This window comes from Sinocyclocheilus grahami, unplaced genomic scaffold (assembly GCF_001515645.1).
Source record: "Sinocyclocheilus grahami isolate Dianchi unplaced genomic scaffold, SAMN03320097.WGS_v1.1 scaffold264.1, whole genome shotgun sequence".
In the NCBI taxonomy this organism is placed as follows: Eukaryota; Metazoa; Chordata; class Actinopteri; order Cypriniformes; family Cyprinidae; genus Sinocyclocheilus; species Sinocyclocheilus grahami.
In genome coordinates, this window is record NW_015505443.1 from 1566338 (window position 1) to 1584126 (window position 17789).

The following is a 17789-nucleotide window of genomic DNA, read 5'->3' on the forward strand; positions in this document are numbered from 1 at the left end:
ATGACCTTTACATTTTGAAAAAATCCCTGATATTTCCGGCTTACAACTGTGGGAACCTCGCATGGGACTATGGGAGAATGGCTTAAAAACAGCATCTGCTTGCGCAAGTGAAGTTTACCGTTTCGGTGACGTATGTATCCCTTATGTATGTCTTTTCATTAGCAGAGCTATCAGTGGAACTTATAGCAGGTCACTTTCGGACTCAACACATCCAGCTGCTCATCTTAGCATGGGTCAGTAGTGTGACAGATGGCTTTGGTGTCTGAGCTAAAGCAGTCTCCCCAACTTATCTCTTCAGGGATACAGGAACCTGAGGCATCTGTCCAGCTTTGACGTGCTTACAACACACCGTCTTCGCATTTCTCCTCTTTACATATTGTCAAATTCTAGTCTGAGATATTTATCTCTCCATCCTTAGAAAGGTTTACTGATTGTAGGGTTTCATACTCTGATCTCATCATCCTCATCTTCCATGAAGGAGGAGAATGCTGGTTCATTGTCTGGGTTGCAGGTGTTGTCGGTAACTCCAATATCTTCCTCATAAGGCTCACTGGTTGGTTTCTCCTCCAATGCGGCTGAACTTGAGCTGGAAACTGAGCAGCTGTCGAGGTGATGCAGGTGTTTGTGAACTTCAAACTTAAGCCACTTACTCAGCACACCATGAAATGGCCTAATCTTACGAGGAAAACATTTCTGAAATGAAGAAAAAGACACTTTGGTGGACAACTTTTTCTTTTATTTAAAAATATAGCGGTTCTAGCCTTGAAAAGGCTGGCAAGCATGAATATATACATGATGAACATACAAATAGTTGCAAAGATAAGCGAGACAAACAGCACTATTATTACAAAGAGGGAAAACACGAAGATAAACTTAGTTAAATCCACCTCACACACAGCCACACAATTTCACAAATAAACAGACTTCTCTTTTTACTTATGTTTTTATCTTATTATAATTTAAAATTGACCGCTAGCACAAGGATATGCAAATTAAACAGAATGCTGTCTACAGTAAGCAAAGATGGATCGTTTGGACCATATATTACTGTAGACAAAAATGCTTAGCAAGAATACTACTATATATAGTAGATTAAGGCAAAGCCTTATTCATTCACCATGTTAAATGATTCAAAAGTCAGGCTTACTAGGCAGTACATGCTAGATTAGATTTGGCACTTTTCTGCTTAAGGCTGGCGTGACCCCAAGTACAAAGCAGCTGAGATTTCCCAGTAAATCTCATCTTACTGTAGGCTTGATGTCTAAGACTTGTCTTCACAGTGCCTGATCCTTAATTCAGAGACAGCAAGCTTCCAGACTATGCAGTTAATTCACACATGAAGGTCTGCAGTAATAAAGGCCTCATTTTAGTCATGATCATCTGCTATATACTGTACGTAGACATATGTACACAATCAAAAAGTCAAACGGAATCAATGAATTTTAGTGTCTTTGCTCAACAGTGCCATAATTTGCTAATGTCAGAGTTAACACAATTAATACAACTGACATGTTTACTAGAAGACATGATTTAACACAACTGACTTTTTAGTTATACTTGACACATATTGTTTAACCAGTGGTTTAAATGTTTCAATGACAGCGACAACCAAACTGATAAAAAACTCCAGCAATAAACAGCAGTAGTTCCCCTCACACGCCATGAAGAGCAGGAAGGAAGTGGTGAGATATGCAAGATACTGAGCAAACAACTACTATGCAAAACACGTACAGACTGAAAAATGAGATCTGATGGAGGGACACCTGTTGCCAGTCTTCCCAAAAGTGGACTATGATCAGTCTCTGGAGAGGTTCTCAAACATCCACCACCTTCAAATCATCTCCATTCGAGCTCAGACCTGCGTGGTGTGTAATCAGTTGCACAAGGACGTTTCCTGAGCTTCTGAACCACAGTGGCTTTTAAAATGGCAATTTACCGGATATATGACTGAATTATATGTAATCTAGAGATAAATTATTTGCAGGGCTTTGACAATGCAACCCCAAGAACGTGTATGATAAAACAGATCATCTCGTAAGAGCTCTCGCCCAACACGACGTAACTTTTTATGACAATGCCAGAGTGCTGATTTAAACTTTGAAAATATACAGTACCTTTATGCAGAGGGCCACTGAACAAATCATATGATTAACTTTAATACTCTAGTGCTCTAAATAAAAATAACTATTATCTTTAGGCACCAAGTCATGGGCAGGGTTCCCACATCTTTTGACCAATGAATTTACATGACCATTCTAGTTGCTTGTGATTACCAGATAAGGATTTTTAAAACAATTTTATAGAGAACACAAAATACAATTTTTCATGAATGAAATGTTTTAGAGCAGAGAATAACATGAAAAAAATCCATGACCTTTACATTTGGAAAAAATCCCTGATATTTCCGGTTTACAACTGTGGGAACCTCGCATGGGACTATGGGAGAATGGCTTAAAAACAGCATCTGCTTGCGGAAGTGAAGTTTACCGTTTCGGTGATGTATGTATCCCTTATGTATGTCTTTTCATTAGCAGAGCTATCAGTGGAACTTATAGCAGGTCACTTTCGGACTTAACACATCCAGCTGCTCATCTTAGCATGGGTCAGTAGTGTGACAGATGGCTTTGGTGTCTGAGCTAAAGCAGTCTCCCCAACTTATCTCTTCAGGGATACAGGAACCTGAGGCATCTGTCCAGCTTTGACGTGCTTACAACACACCGTCTTCGCATTTCTCCTCTTTACATATTGTCAAATTCTAGTCTGAGATATTTATCTCTCCATCCTTAGAAAGGTTTACTGATTGTAGGGTTTCATACTCTGATCTCATCATCCTCATCTTCCATGAAGGAGGAGAATGCTGGTTCATTGTCTGGGTTGCAGGTGTTGTCGGTAACTCCAATATCTTCCTCATAAGGCTCACTGGTTGGTTTCTCCTCCAATGCGGCTGAACTTGAGCTGGAAACTGAGCAGCTGTCGAGGTGATGCAGGTGTTTGTGGTGTGGTTCGGGGCTGCTGGTGCCTTCACTCTGGATCTCCAAGTCAACAGAGCTGGGAGCCCTCATGGGACCCTCGCAGAGTGCAACTAATCCCTCTGGTTCCTCTTCTTTGACAACAACCTCCCTCGTTTCCTCATCCATTTCCACTCCTCCCTGGTTGCAGGGAAGAGGAGATGCACGCCCCTCACTGCTCTTGCCTTCTTCAAACCCCTGGTCATCGTCTTCCTTCTCCATGACCCCCAGGATGTCCCCCAGCATTGAGGGCCCAAGGTCAACATGGAATGACATCACAGATTCAGCTTTCTTCAATCGTCCCCCGTTGTAAGATGGGGAAGGCCGCAAGTCTGTCAACACCCCAAAGTGCTTCTCATGGAGCTCCAGGTCCAATGCGTCAGCGGAGGCCCCATTGGAGGGGCTGGAGGTCAAGCTCTTGAGTGCCCTCTTGTCTCCCTCCTGTCCTTCTTCGTTGTTCAGAAAGGGCAAGGACATGGCATTCTTCACAAAGGTAGGTGACCCACTGGAAGGAAGGAGGGTATTGTCTTGCTGGTCTACTCTCGTGACGGACTGAGAGCGCTTGCTGCCCCGGAAGGTACGAGACAGCAGTCCCGGTTTCGGAGAGTGAGGATAGGTGTGTCCTTCTTGGGATGGCTCTCCAGATCGAGTGCTGAGGAAAGAGGTGTCTCCGAAAGCTTCCCCGCTGCGCCCTACATGCATGGTGTGCCGGAAGTCACCCAAGGGAGCGCTGATCATCTCAGTAGTGAGGTCCATACGAGAGCGCCGTTTGGTCTGAGACCCCGACACCAGCTGCTTTAAGATGGGCATCTTCGTTTGCACAACTCACAAACCCAATTCTACAATTCAGTTTGACTGGTCGTGTTTCTGGTTGGTTTCACTAAAAGGTGGTTTTCTTTTAACGAGTCCTAAAAGGTTCAACCAGATTCTGCTCAGCCCGACTCGGTCCAGTCTTGATGGCCGTCACTTCAGTTGCCAAATTGGAGATAATCTATAGTTGGGAACAAACAAGATCAAAATCAAATTTCATAGTTAACTGGAGATGACATCTTGACTCAAAGCAAAACCTTAGTGCAAAGCCAAGAAGTTAAGTTAATTATAGTGCTGTTTGAATTTCTGGGTGCAAGATCTATACAGACAGAATAAATTGGCAGTCCAGGCAGAACACAGGCAGTTCCAGGATGTCTTATCAATGCGTCTGGCCAGAAAACCAGCAGAAGCTGCAGCGTCATTCTTTTCCCCGAGCTAAACTGCAGTAGTGTTTTTGGCATTCAGATGAGGTAAGGGTCAGGATTCTTGTGGTCAGGCAGCTGGAGTTTCAATCATTAATAAGATAAGCAGATACTGATGAATCTATAATTGGGAACAAACAAGATCAAAATCAAATTTCATAGTTAACTGGAGATGACATCTTGACTCAAAGCAAAACCAAGAAGTTAAGTTAATTATAGTGCTGTTTGAATTTCTGGGTGCAAGATCTATACAGACAGAATAAATTGGCAGTCCAGGCAGAACACAGGCAGTTTCAGGATGTCTTATCAATGCGTCTGGCCAGAAAACCAGCAGAAGCTGCAGCGTCATTCTTTTCCCCGAGCTAAACTGCAGTAGTGTTTTTGGCATTCAGATGAGGTAAGGGTCAGGATTCTTGTGGTCAGGCAGCTGGAGTTTCAATCATTAATAAGATAAGCAGATACTGATGAAAGAACTTAGTGGAAATTTTAACTACTTAGTGAAATACTTATATCCTTACAGGATGAATTTTATGAAACCTGCCACAAACTATATTTTACCCCAAAATGAAAAAGGAAATGATATATTTATACAATGTTATTAGGATCATTAACATTTTTATTTTTTAATGACTTTTGTGAAATAGACAATTCTCAAACATGTTAATGGTCCTATGTACAATACGAAGAATACACAAGTACATCGTCACAGATTGTGACCAGCTGCCAATGATACTTAGTCTGCAATATCATCTCATCAAACACCATTCCTCTGCATTGGAGATAAGACTGTCTAGTTAATGACAGCTACTTCCTCTGTAATCATCCATGACTGTATAAATGGCAGAGACAGAGGAACACGGTAAGCCAAGACCCTATTGATGGCTCGGGGTATCATTTCACACTACTCTAAACTTAACCTCTACTCTCTGAACTAAGTAGATCATCAGGGACAACCACAATTAACATCAAATTAAGCATGAACACATTTACACAAAGTCAAACAAGTGCAAACCTCAGACTCAAAACACCACTACAAGGTTTGACGCTCTTAAACAAACCTCACTTTGAAAAAATAAAATGCTTACCATCACCGTAGTGTCTTGTGGCATTATTCCCAGGTTTGTAAATTAACACCAAGTGTGAGAGATGGGCCAAATGCTTGGCAGGCAACAAGTTTTTCCTGTCACCGATCTGCTGTAATATTCATGAAGTCTTTGCTTTGAAAAAGAACAACAGCTAGAGTGAATTTCACCGAGGTGCCCAACCAACTCATGACCTCTTTCTGGCTTAATCTTCCTCTACCAGCTTCGTCTGCACTTCCTCATAATGTCCTTACCTGCCTCTATAGCAACACCCCTTTGCAATTTTATGAAACCTGCCACAAACTATATTTTACCCCAAAATGAAAAAGGAAATTATATATATTTATACAATGTTATTAGGATCATTAACATTTTTATTTTTTAATGACTTTTGTGAAATAGACAATTCTCAAACATGTTAATGGTCCTATGTACAATCCGAAGAATACACAAGTACATCGTCACAGATTGTGACCAGCTGCCAATGATACTTAGTCTGCAATATCATCTCATCAAACACCATTCCTCTGCATTGGAGATAAGACTGTCTAGTTAATGACAGCTACTTCCTCTGTAATCATCCATGACTGTATAAATGGCAGAGACAGAGGAACACGGTAAGCCAAGACCCTATTGATGGCTCGGGGTATCATTTCACACTACTCTAAACTTAACCTCTACTCTCTGAACTAAGTAGATCATCAGGGACAACCACAATTAACATCAAATTAAGCATGAACACATTTACACAAAGTCAAACAAGTGCAAACCTCAGACTCAAAACACCACTACAAGGTTTGACGCTCTTAAACAAACCTCACTTTGAAAAAATAAAATGCTTACCATCACCGTAGTGTCTTGTGGCATTATTCCCAGGTTTGTAAATTAACACCAAGTGTGAGAGATGGGCCAAATGCTTGGCAGGCAACAAGTTTTTCCTGTCACCGATCTGCTGTAATATTCATGAAGTCTTTGCTTTGAAAAAGAACAACAGCTAGAGTGAATTTCACCGAGGTGCCCAACCAACTCATGACCTCTTTCTGGCTTAATCTTCCTCTACCAGCTTCGTCTGCACTTCCTCATAATGTCCTTACCTGCCTCTATAGCAACACCCCTTTGCACACAAACAGATGTTAGCGTTTCCTGTCAGCATGAATGCATTTTCCTCCTTTGAGCATTAACCAAGTTGTTTCTCTCAAACTGTACTGTTCACTGATCAAAATATATATGCATGGTCAATGACTAAATTAAAAACCTAAATTATCCAAATTGATTTTATCAATTATGCACAACTTCAGTGACTAGAATAGTATTATCACTCTCTTTGGCATTAAAGATTAATTATACAGTGCAAATTACATACCATGTCTCAGAACCACTGAATATCAGAAATCACAGGTTAAATAAAAGATAATGACCATCTTCTATTGTGTCTTCTGTTAGAGACTGACTGAACACATGCAGCCAGCACCCTCCCTGAATGCTAGAGAGAGCACGGATAAGGCTTAGCCAATGAGAGATGAAGTCCTGCGGCTCTCCACTGCACACACCCATTTCCATGACATAATTTCACAGATGCTCTGAGCAGGGGACGACGAGCCCACCTGAAAACAAAGCAAGCCTTTGCACAGCCTCCAAAATTATGCCCAGGAAAGCACAATATATTGGTGACAAATGTCAATATTAGTACCATTTCTGCTGGACATTAATCAAGTTTTGATGCCTTACTATTACATTTAGCCATTTAACACTTTTATTCAAAGTGATATATGAAGCATTTCATCATTCAAAAGCCAGTAATATATCTGCTGTTGCCAGGTTTGTAAACTAATACAGAAGCTATAAATACAATTAAAAGAGAGAACAAACAAATATTTAAATCTAACTCATGTAAATTATAAAATGTCTAATGTAAACAATGTAGAAAAACAAAAAAAACAGTATAGACTTATCATACACTACTGTTCAAAAGTTTGGGGTCAGTAAAATATTTTGATGTCTTGTGCAAAATCTCTCATGCAAGGCTGCATTTACTTGATCAAAAATACAGTAAATATAACTGTTTTCTAGTTGAATATATTTTAATATATAATTTATTCCTGTGCTGACAAAGCTGAATTTTCAGCATCATTAATCCAGTCTTCAGTGTCACATAATCCTTCAGAAATCATTCTAATATACTGATTTGATGCTCAAGACACATTTATTATTATTATTATTACAGTTAATAGTTAAATATAACAGTTAATATTAAAACTTAATATTTTTTGTGGAAATGTGATCGATTTTTTCAGGATTTTTTGATGAATAGAAATAGAAAACAGCATTCATTTGAAATAGGATTTTTTAAAAAAAGAGTCACTCTATAGTCATTACATTACAGCATTTACAGTCACTTTTGAACAATTTAATGCATCATTCATTTCTGATGCAATTATTATTATTTAAAAAAAAAAAAGCCCCCAGTAAAGTATTAACTATCCTCTATGTTATTTTTTTTTTGTATATATCGCTCATAACCAACTACCTAAATAAACATGTATCTACTAGTCCAAACTCATAAGCACAGGTAAAGGGTGCAAGTCATAATAGGTTACCACTTACCACTTGTGCGTTAGTTCAGACCACTGCCGATGCAACTGGTTAGCTTCTGCTTAAAGTTGTTGTTTTATAAAGTCAGCTATGTTTTCCCCCACCACAACCAAGAAAAATGAAACGCTTTAAATATTATTTAAATGATCATTTCCCAAAAGGAGCAGAGGCTGTTTTTGTCCACTACCACTAATTTGAAAATCATCTAAATAAAATTTTATAAATAGAAATATGGAAGTCTAATAAGACTAATCAAATTGATTCGCATAAAAAGGGCACAAACAGAAGTCCAAAAAGGGGACAGCGAGTAATCAATATGCAAAATTATTCAGTTAGTGACCAATTACAATGCAGAACAACAGTTCACAGCATTCTGGACAAAGACAGCAGTGTTTATATGAGGTGCTGCTACTGGGTGGCATGAGCTGGAAGAAAAACAAGCAGTAGATGAAAAATGTAAAGCCCCAAATCCACCTAGACACACAGTTCCGCTGCATTTCTGTCCTGTCCCACATACACCAAGGCCCCAAACATGCACAAATATGTGAACACACACACACACACACACATCTAACTAAGCTAAGCAAGCTTGATTTTGTGTGTTATTACATTAAATGTATTGAATTACTGAAATGTAACACATTCATTGTCCAAGTATTCACATAGTCGTAATTTGTGTACTTGAGTAAAGTATGTTTCTGGCACAACACTTCTATACATGTTCTGTTAGCACATTTTGGGGGAAAGGCTAACAACCTTTGGCTAATAGCGGTCCATGTGCATCCCTGGACCAGTTTATCAAACACTTCTGGTCGGGAGGCGCTTTATTTATAGACGTGCAAATATGAAGTAAGAACGGGGAGCATGGGAAGGCAGCATGGGAAACAACAGGCCTCTGAAGGGGTGAGTGACTTTCCAAATACCCTTACAATCTGTCTGTGATAGTAACGCAGTTCATAGGGAGCAGTTGGACTTCCTCTGTACAGACTAAACACACCTCCCTCTCTCCCACTATACGCTCCTCCTTTTCTACATCCCTGCGACCCTATACATACTAACCTCTGACCCCTGTGTGAGTTTAGAAGGTTTAGCAAATCTCATAGAAAAACATAGGCCTACATCAGACTCACACACACACACAGGGTGGCTTCGGTTTCAACAAGCATCTCCGAGCGAGCCACAAATCCTGATTTTGAAAGTCATAATCCAGAGATTGTTTGAATACTGCATCTAAAATGTTTTTCATCCACATAAAAAAACTTAAATAATATAATATAATGTAATATAATAATCTGTTTGTCCTATGCAGGGTTGTAGGTATAATAAAAAATATATATAATATTTTTGTCCAACGTAGGGTCGTGGATATACAGATAATATATTATATTATATATTACATAAATTTCAGTCTATTTGGGGGTCAGGTCGCCTTTAGTGGTGCAGAAATTACACACTTCACCTTGAAACGTGAAGTACGAGTAAGTATGGGTCTTATTTAATGACAGCATTAAGACAGTGAAACATGCTGTTTAAGGCTGAAGCACACTGGCGTGTCACATGCACTTCAAGTCGTCTTTGGTCTTTGCAGAAGACAAACAGAAAGCTCACTCTTTGTGAACAAGCATCTCTGTGTGAATCAAACAAAAGTGCTGAGTGCATCCTAGCACTCAGACAGTGAATGATCTACTGTTGATCTGTGGAAGTTTTTCTTTGCCTGCCTGAGCAGAGGCGCCCATAGCCACGTGAGCCGTCTTCTTTTCTTATATGTCTCAACCATAAATAATTGATCACATGCATTCTGCTCAATACCAGAATCTTCAAATCAGCTAATAAAAAGGCTGCAAGCATAAAAAGATGCCTTTTTGCTTTAATTCATTATGCTTTGAAAAGCCTGCAACTTGAAAAAGTTCTTTCTTTGCACCACCTTGCAGTAGCAAACTGAATGAACTACAAGCCACTCAGTTCATCAATTATTGAGTGAATAGATTAATAGAAGCGAGTAGTGATTCCTACTGGACATAAATCTGTCAGTGGGGATGGGATGGGATGTGATGTGATGAGGTGTGTGCATCCAGCTGGGACAGATCCGTCTGACGGGGTCCATTTGGAGCCAATGACCTGGATGGAGGTCCTTATGACCCCAAACCCCAAGCAAACTTACATTACCACAGATCTTTAAACAGAAGGGGACACCAAAATTGGTAAAGAAACTAATGGTTACATTTTTAAGCTGTCCTTGTTGCAGTGTAATTCTACAATTAAGTACTGAGTAACACTAATTAAAAACATATGAGGTTTTGGTTTAGTGTTAGTTTAGTTGTATAGTTTTGTTCGAGCTGCTATACAGCAGAATTTGGATTTGATGAAGTTTGCATCATAAAGTGCTATATAAATAAAGGTGACTCAATTTATTTGCTTGTAATTATGCATAAATTACTGTTATTACTATAGTAAATGCATGTAACGTGTAACAAGGACACTATAAAGTATAGTGTTACCAAACTAATTATATACAAACCCTACAGAAGTTGGTATTAAAGGCCTATTTGTGACCCTGGACCACAAAACCAGTCTTAAGTCGCTTGGGTATATTTTTAGCAATAGCCAAAAAAAACAGTGTATAGGTCAAAATTATAGATTTTTCTTTTATGCCAAAAATCTTCCATGAAGGTCATGTTCCATGAAGATATTTTGTAAATTTCCTACCGTAAATATATCAAAACGTAATTTATGATTAGTAATATGCATTGCTAAGAACTTCATTTGAACAAATTTAAATGCGATTTTCTCAATATTTTGATTTTTTTTGCACCCTCAGATTCCAGATTTTCAAATAGTTGTATCTCGGCCAAATATTGTCCTATCCTAACAAACCATACATCAATGGAAAGCTTATTTATTCCACTTCCAGATGATGTATACATCTCAATTACAAAAAAATGGACCCTTATGACTGGTTTTGTGGTCCAGGGTCACAATTGCATAAAAACAAAATGAAAAGATGATGGTCTAAAATTAACCTAGATTTGGTTACACAAGAGCCTAAATTCCAGAAATTAATTTTACATGCATTCATGCAACATACAATCCAGTGTTGTTATTTTTAACTAAAACAAAAACATAAAAAGTGGGTTTTTTAATCTAAATAAAGTAAAAAAAAACATATATAATAAAAACTTTAACTTAAACTTATTTTCAGTTAGTTTCTAAAGCAACATTTCTCATTTTCATTTAAATACTACAATTACTAATTCTAAAATGGAATTTAGAAATCATATTATAAATAATAATAATAATAATAATAATAATAATAATAACAACAACAACAACAACAAAAGCAGGTAAAATCACTAAAACAAACTAAATTTACAATTAAAACTAAAAGCTAATTAAAAATATTAAGAAATACTATAATGGTATATAAATAATACTAAAATAACACCAATACAATTCATCCAGCAAAACAGCAAAATGTATACCTTGAATACAATGTAAGTCACTTTGCATAAAAGCATTACCAAATAAATAAATGTAAAAACCCATCTGAAAAAAATACACAAAATACACTCACTTTAAAGCAATAAGACCTAGCATTTACCAAATATTTCATACAGAAGATAAAAAAAAAAACACACACACAAACAAACTTATTTTGTGCCCTATTTTCATGCCCTGTGATGTGAACAGGCCTTTAAAGAGAGTGTGAAAAACGTCAACATCTGACCGTTTTTTATAGCAGCACGACTACGGATGTTGATATAAGTGTCGACCGCTCGTGAAACGTCTTACATCTGCGTAACCAGAAATAGCCTAAATACTTGATCTGGAGAGCAGACATTGACCAGAGCTGATTCAATTACCCATAATGCTCTCTCTCCACAGCAGAGTGACTAAGCACCAACAGCGTCTTCTCAGCCCATTTGTCCACCCAGATGCTGATAACCCTAAAAACCAAATCAGACCAGCTCTGAAAAGCCAGCTAATCAAGTAGTGCTGCACAAACGGGCCTCAGATAATGCTAAGCCTGCCATTATTCGTGGAGATCTGAAGCTGCATGCCGAAAGGATGAGGGGAAGGGCGAGTAAATATTATTCACCTGAGATAAGATAATCTTCACACCATGGTCCCTCGTTAACTTCTCTTCCTCCAGTCACACGTTACGCAACACCCCAGCATGGTGCTTCCTTCCCTGAGGTGTCATCTGCATTTGCTCACAAAAGGCTACTGGGCTGAATGTGGCACGCCTCTTAAACGGAGCCAAAAAAGCATGACAAAAGTCAGGATGGGGCTTTCAAACAGACCAGTCAAAAGGTTCAAGCCAACATTATCTTGGGTGTCAATATCTTGATTGCTTTGTGGTGATTTAGATGTAAACATCTTGGCTGCAACTAAAAATGGAGCCTCACCTTGCCATCTAGCATTATAAATGTGCTACAGTCAGACTGAAAAATGTCTGCTGTAGTTATACGTCACAGAAGGGACCAGGGGCGATTGTAACTAGAACAGCAAGAGTGATGAGACTTCAGCACATAATCTTTGTCTGCTTGAGACAATGAGTGCAATGATTTGACCATACAAGATTTCACCTAGGTTGTGAGAATGAAGGCAGTTGCAACTGTATTTATGAAGTGATACTGGTTATAAATAAAGAATGGTTGACTGAACATTTTTGGAATTTAGTTTATGAACAGTTTGTAATGACCCATTTAAAATGACGAATCAAATGGATATGCAAAATATGCAACAAACTTTATTAAAGCATATTATCTTTTCAACTGAAAAGAGAATTAAATCATTTCAATTTATTATAATTTAGGCATTTTTTTATATTTAATATATTTTCATATTTATTTTTTTTATCTCTTATATATTTTTCCACATATATATATTTTTATCTTTATATGTATTTACATATATTTTTATATTCAATACATTTTAATGTTTATATTTACATTTATTCATATTTTTATTTCTTATTTATTTTCCATGTTTATTTATTCTTATATTCATTTATTTTTGTTTTGATATTTACATGAATTTATTTTATTTTATTTTTTTTATTTAATACATTTTCATATTATATATACATATATATATATATATTTTTTTTTTTTTTTTACTTATGTTTTCATGCTTATCTATTTTATATTTACATTTTTTATTTGTAAATGTATTTTTATATATTTTCATAATTATTTTTATATTTCTTTCATCCTTTCCTTTCCTTCTTTGTCCCCCGTCTCCCCAAATCCATCATCTTTAATTTTAATGTGTTTTCAAAAAACAAGTGGAGATATGAAGGTACAATCCTAAAATAAGCATGCAAAGATTTTCACTCTACTAACTGCAGTGCATTTTTTCTGGACATTGTTGTTTTTGAGCAAAGAACAATAAAGCCATGTACAGGATTATTCACACTGTAGAAATGTTGGCATTTACACACACAATCCATTGTTATTGGTGGGAACAATCACGTCAGCACATCTATATTCATTCTGCTACGAAGCAAAATATTTTCAAAGCTGCATATTTACAGAGTACAGCACTCTGATACTGCTCCCAAAACACCAGCAGACAGATGACATCTAGACAAACACACGGCTAAAACGCGGCTGCATCCTCATCTAGCCCTATACTATCTGGCATGAACTACTTACTCAGACAGGAAGTGACCATATGAGAGACTTGTAAAGAGCCAACCACAGTTTGTTTTGTATTTGCTTGCAGTTTGAGGCCGGGTTTATCTAAAATAGATGACACCACAACGACAGACCAGTGTGAATTCAAATAATGGTGCTTCAGTCTCCATGAAGTGTTTACTTGCTACTAAGTGCCTTTCCAAGTATCTTTCAAAATTTTGATTTGATCAACCTGGCAAACTTTGCTAAGTACAATTGGTTCCTCCTTAAAAGCGGTCATTGTATCAATCCTGTAAACACAATCTGCTTTGATATGCATTGCTTAAATATCAAAATTTTGTTTGCAAAATGCATCAGACAGCCAGCGAACAGACTGTGACTAATGATGGAGAAAAATTTAAGTAATAACATTAAATTCAGTGTTAATGTATTTATACACCGTAAGAAGTATTTCTATCTATACACACAGGGTGATAACTTAATTATAGTTTCAATAAGCATTCTAATTCTATGAGAATAGGGAGGTCCACAACACAACTACTGTGTAACAATAGAGGAACGATTTCACTGGAATCCCTTTCAGAACTATTTTTCCATCTGATGAATGATAAAAACATTGAGAGCCAATCAGAATCAATCGTGCTTTAAAGTGTTGGCAGACGACAAAACTGTAGCATGCGCTTATAATGAACAGAACGTTATCATCTGTTGGTATTAACACTAACAGAGTTGTTAAAGTTACCTTAATAGTTATTGTTCTTGGTGTGAACGGGCCCCAAATCATCTTAATTTGGCACTTAAACAATAAGTCATTAAACTTTAGGGGCTGTGAGTAAAAGAATGAATGAATATTGACTTAACCCATAAACAGCTCTTTAAAATCAGTACATTAAGTCTGGATTATCAAGTTGATTCCTGGTGCAGTGACAGAGACAGAATGATGTGAAACAGATAGAGATTGCAAACGAGGGTTTTGGACAGGAAGGGCAAAGTGTCTACGCCCTCCCATCCCAACAAAAAACTCCCTGCCCTTCCCTAGGAGCATAAACACACCATAAACTCAATTCACCATCACTCTAAACAAACAAACAACACAGCAGGCCTCCATAAACGCGACTGCTATTGGTGCTATAGTGACGTTTAGGATGAACTTCATACAACTTCATGCATTTACATTATTTTCAACCGTGTTTACGTACAAATTACATCCATGCATCCAACTTACTGTAAATCTAGCACAAATCAAAGTGATGCATAAAAAATGGAATTGTGGACAACTTCTAAAACGTCAATTCTTTTATTGCATGCACACCTTTAGAGGCGTAATTTGATGTAATCCTTTCAGCGTAATAGAATACTGAATTTATGGAATTACACTTGACAGTGTTTCACTTATATTACATTCTTATTCAACTTTGATGATAAATACTTTTGGCCATACCCAGTGCAAATGAATCTAGATTAGCATATGTACATACTGTATATGAAGCTACAAACACAAATGAGATCACCCCTACTGCATAAACTTTCCTTTGCACCGCTCACTTTAATGAGAGTCTATTTCACCTAAAGGCAGGTTTGACACCCAGCTGTAAACATTACAACCATTCTCATCCACACCAGGTGTAATGTTACAGGCCCAACAAGTGTCTTTAAAAACACATGGTCTGCAGTCATAAAACATGCCTGGAATGTTTCCAGTGATGGGATCCATGACAGGCATCATTTTAAATAGCTGAAATGTCGTCTCGACACTCAGAGAGGTGATCTGGAGTTTTTTTTTGCTTTTATGTTGATGCATCGTGGAAAAAAGAAAAGAGAATGAGTGACAAAGCCACACTCAGATATTCAAACAATGGCGTATTATTACTTCCAGGGAACATTTCATTGTATAACAACAAAAAAATGCCTCTACAATTACCTAGTAACCCACACAATGCACCTTTCCCTACCATCAAATATTCTGATATAAAAGATAAAAGACAAAATTAGTATTACAAAAGATTAACAGTCTATTTCACAAAACAGTTGCAAAGCGGTTTCTTAGGCCATTTCTACCTGGTGATACGATCACTAGTGATCTGCCGAGACACATTAATGTTTCCAGCTGGCTTTAACATGCGTTTTAAATGCATCTCCTGTGACCACTTGATGTCTAGACACTCCCCTCTTACTTCGTCACATTCTCACTTTCACTGAAACTTTTGTCACATCACTTTAGTGACGTTTAGGATGAACTTCATACAACTTCATGCATTTACATTATTTTCAACCGTGTTTACGTACAAATTACATCCATGCATCCAACTTACTGTAAATCTAGCACAAATCAAAGTGATGCATAAAAAATGGAATTGTGGACAACTTCTAAAACGTCAATTCTTTTATTGCATGCACACCTTTAGAGGCGTAATTTGATGTAATCCTTTCAGCGTAATAGAACACTGAATTTATGGAATTACACTTGACAGTGTTTCACTTATATTACATTCTTATTCAACTTTGATGATAAATACTTTTGGCCATACCCAGTGCAAATGAATCTAGATTAGCATATGTACATACTGTATATGAAATGAGATCACCCCTACTGCATAAACTTTCCTTTGCACCGCTCACTTTAATGAGAGTCTATTTCACCTAAAGGCAGGTTTGACACCCAGCTGTGAACATTACAACCATTCTCATCCACACCAGGTGTAATGTTACAGGCCCAACAAGTGTCTTTAAAAACACACGGTCTGCAGTCATAAAACATGCCTGGAATGTTTCCAGTGATGGGATCCATGACAGGCATCATTTTAAATAGCTGAAATGTCGTCTCGACACTCAGAGAGGTGATCTGGAGTTTTTTTTGCTTTTATGTTGATGCATCGTGGAAAAAAGAAAAGAGAATGAGTGACAAAGCCACACTCAGATATTCAAACAATGGCGTATTATTACTTCCAGGGAACATTTCATTGTATAACAACAAAAAAATGCCTCTACAATTACCTAGTAACCCACACAATGCACCTTTCCCTACCATCAAATATTCTGATATAAAAGATAAAAGACAAAATTAGTATTACAAAAGATTAACAGTCTATTTCACAAAACAGTTGCAAAGCGGTTTCTTAGGCCATTTCTACCTGGTGATACGATCACTAGTGATCTGCCGAGACACATTAATGTTTCCAGCTGGCTTTAACATGCGTTTTAAATGCATCTCCTGTGACCACTTGATGTCTAGACACTCCCCTCTTACTTCGTCACATTCTCACTTTCACTGAAACTTTTGTCACATCACTTTCACAGGAGTGCAGAGTGCGTTGCACGAATAGGAACCAGGATTTTCTCATCATATTGGAAAACCTTAAAGGGGTCATATGATGTTGCTAAAAAGATCATTATTTGGTGTAATGAAATGTGTTTATGCAGTTTAAGGTTCATAAAACATTTTATTTTCAACATACTGTACATTATGGTTTCTCCTCTATGCCCTGCCTTTCTGAAACGCGTTGATTTTTAAAAAGCTCATTGGTCTGAAAAGCGAGGTGTGCTCTGATTGGCCAGCTATCCAGTGCGTTGTGATTGGCTGAATACCTCAAGTGTGTGACGGAAATGTTATGCCCCTTACCATATTGTGATGCCCTGTCCGGCCGGAGCGATGAGACAAAAACATTAAAACCCATTATAAACGAGGCATTTGTTGCATCCAGTGGGGACATAATTACGGATTACAATGAGTTATACTGTCTTTTTACGCGTTGCATCGCGCCGCGTAAACATTAAACTATGTCTGCATTTGTGATCGGTAGGGGTGTAACGATATGCTCAGGTCACGATACGGAACGTATCTCGATACTGGGTTAACGATACGATATATATCACGATATTTTGAACAAAATTTTAAATGGAGCTGTTCCATCGTGTTACCACATCCATGATAAGCTTATGTGATGCGATCTCAAGCATCTTTTGCTTTTCCGCGAGCACAGCTGTTGCTGTGGCACTGCGGTGAAAAAAAGCCACGACTTTTCTCACGCGACCAAGCAAGCGACTGACGTGAGAAACATTTAAACCTGCTTGCGATGCAAGATTCAATGTGTGCGCGAAACACTTAATATGCAGTGACAACCCGGCTTCTCTCACTGCCACCTCCATGTTGCGTGCGTTGTCACTAACAACAGCAGTACTATGAGGAGCCCTTTCAAGCTCCCACTCTTGTATAGCCGCTTTTAAAACTCCGGCTAT

The 17789-nt window shown here is 37.8% G+C and overlaps 1 protein-coding gene across 2 annotated transcripts in view; it reads right to left on the minus strand.

Moving 5' to 3' along the window:
- Window positions 1–722: 722 nt before the first annotated feature.
- Window positions 723–17789, minus strand: part of LOC107599324 (cdc42 effector protein 4-like) — a 24111-nt gene continuing 7044 nt past the window's right edge. The window contains exons 1-2 of one of the 2 annotated variants that reach the window (XM_016290884.1): window positions 5326–5524; window positions 723–3999 (exon numbers count right to left, since the gene is read on the minus strand). In XM_016290884.1, the coding sequence (XP_016146370.1) occupies window positions 2811–3818 (1008 nt within the window). In that variant the 5' untranslated portion in view covers window positions 3819–3999; window positions 5326–5524 and the 3' untranslated portion in view covers window positions 723–2810. Of the gene's footprint in view, window positions 4000–5325; window positions 5525–17789 lie in introns of those variants that run through there. The other variant, XM_016290883.1, reaches the window with a different exon arrangement.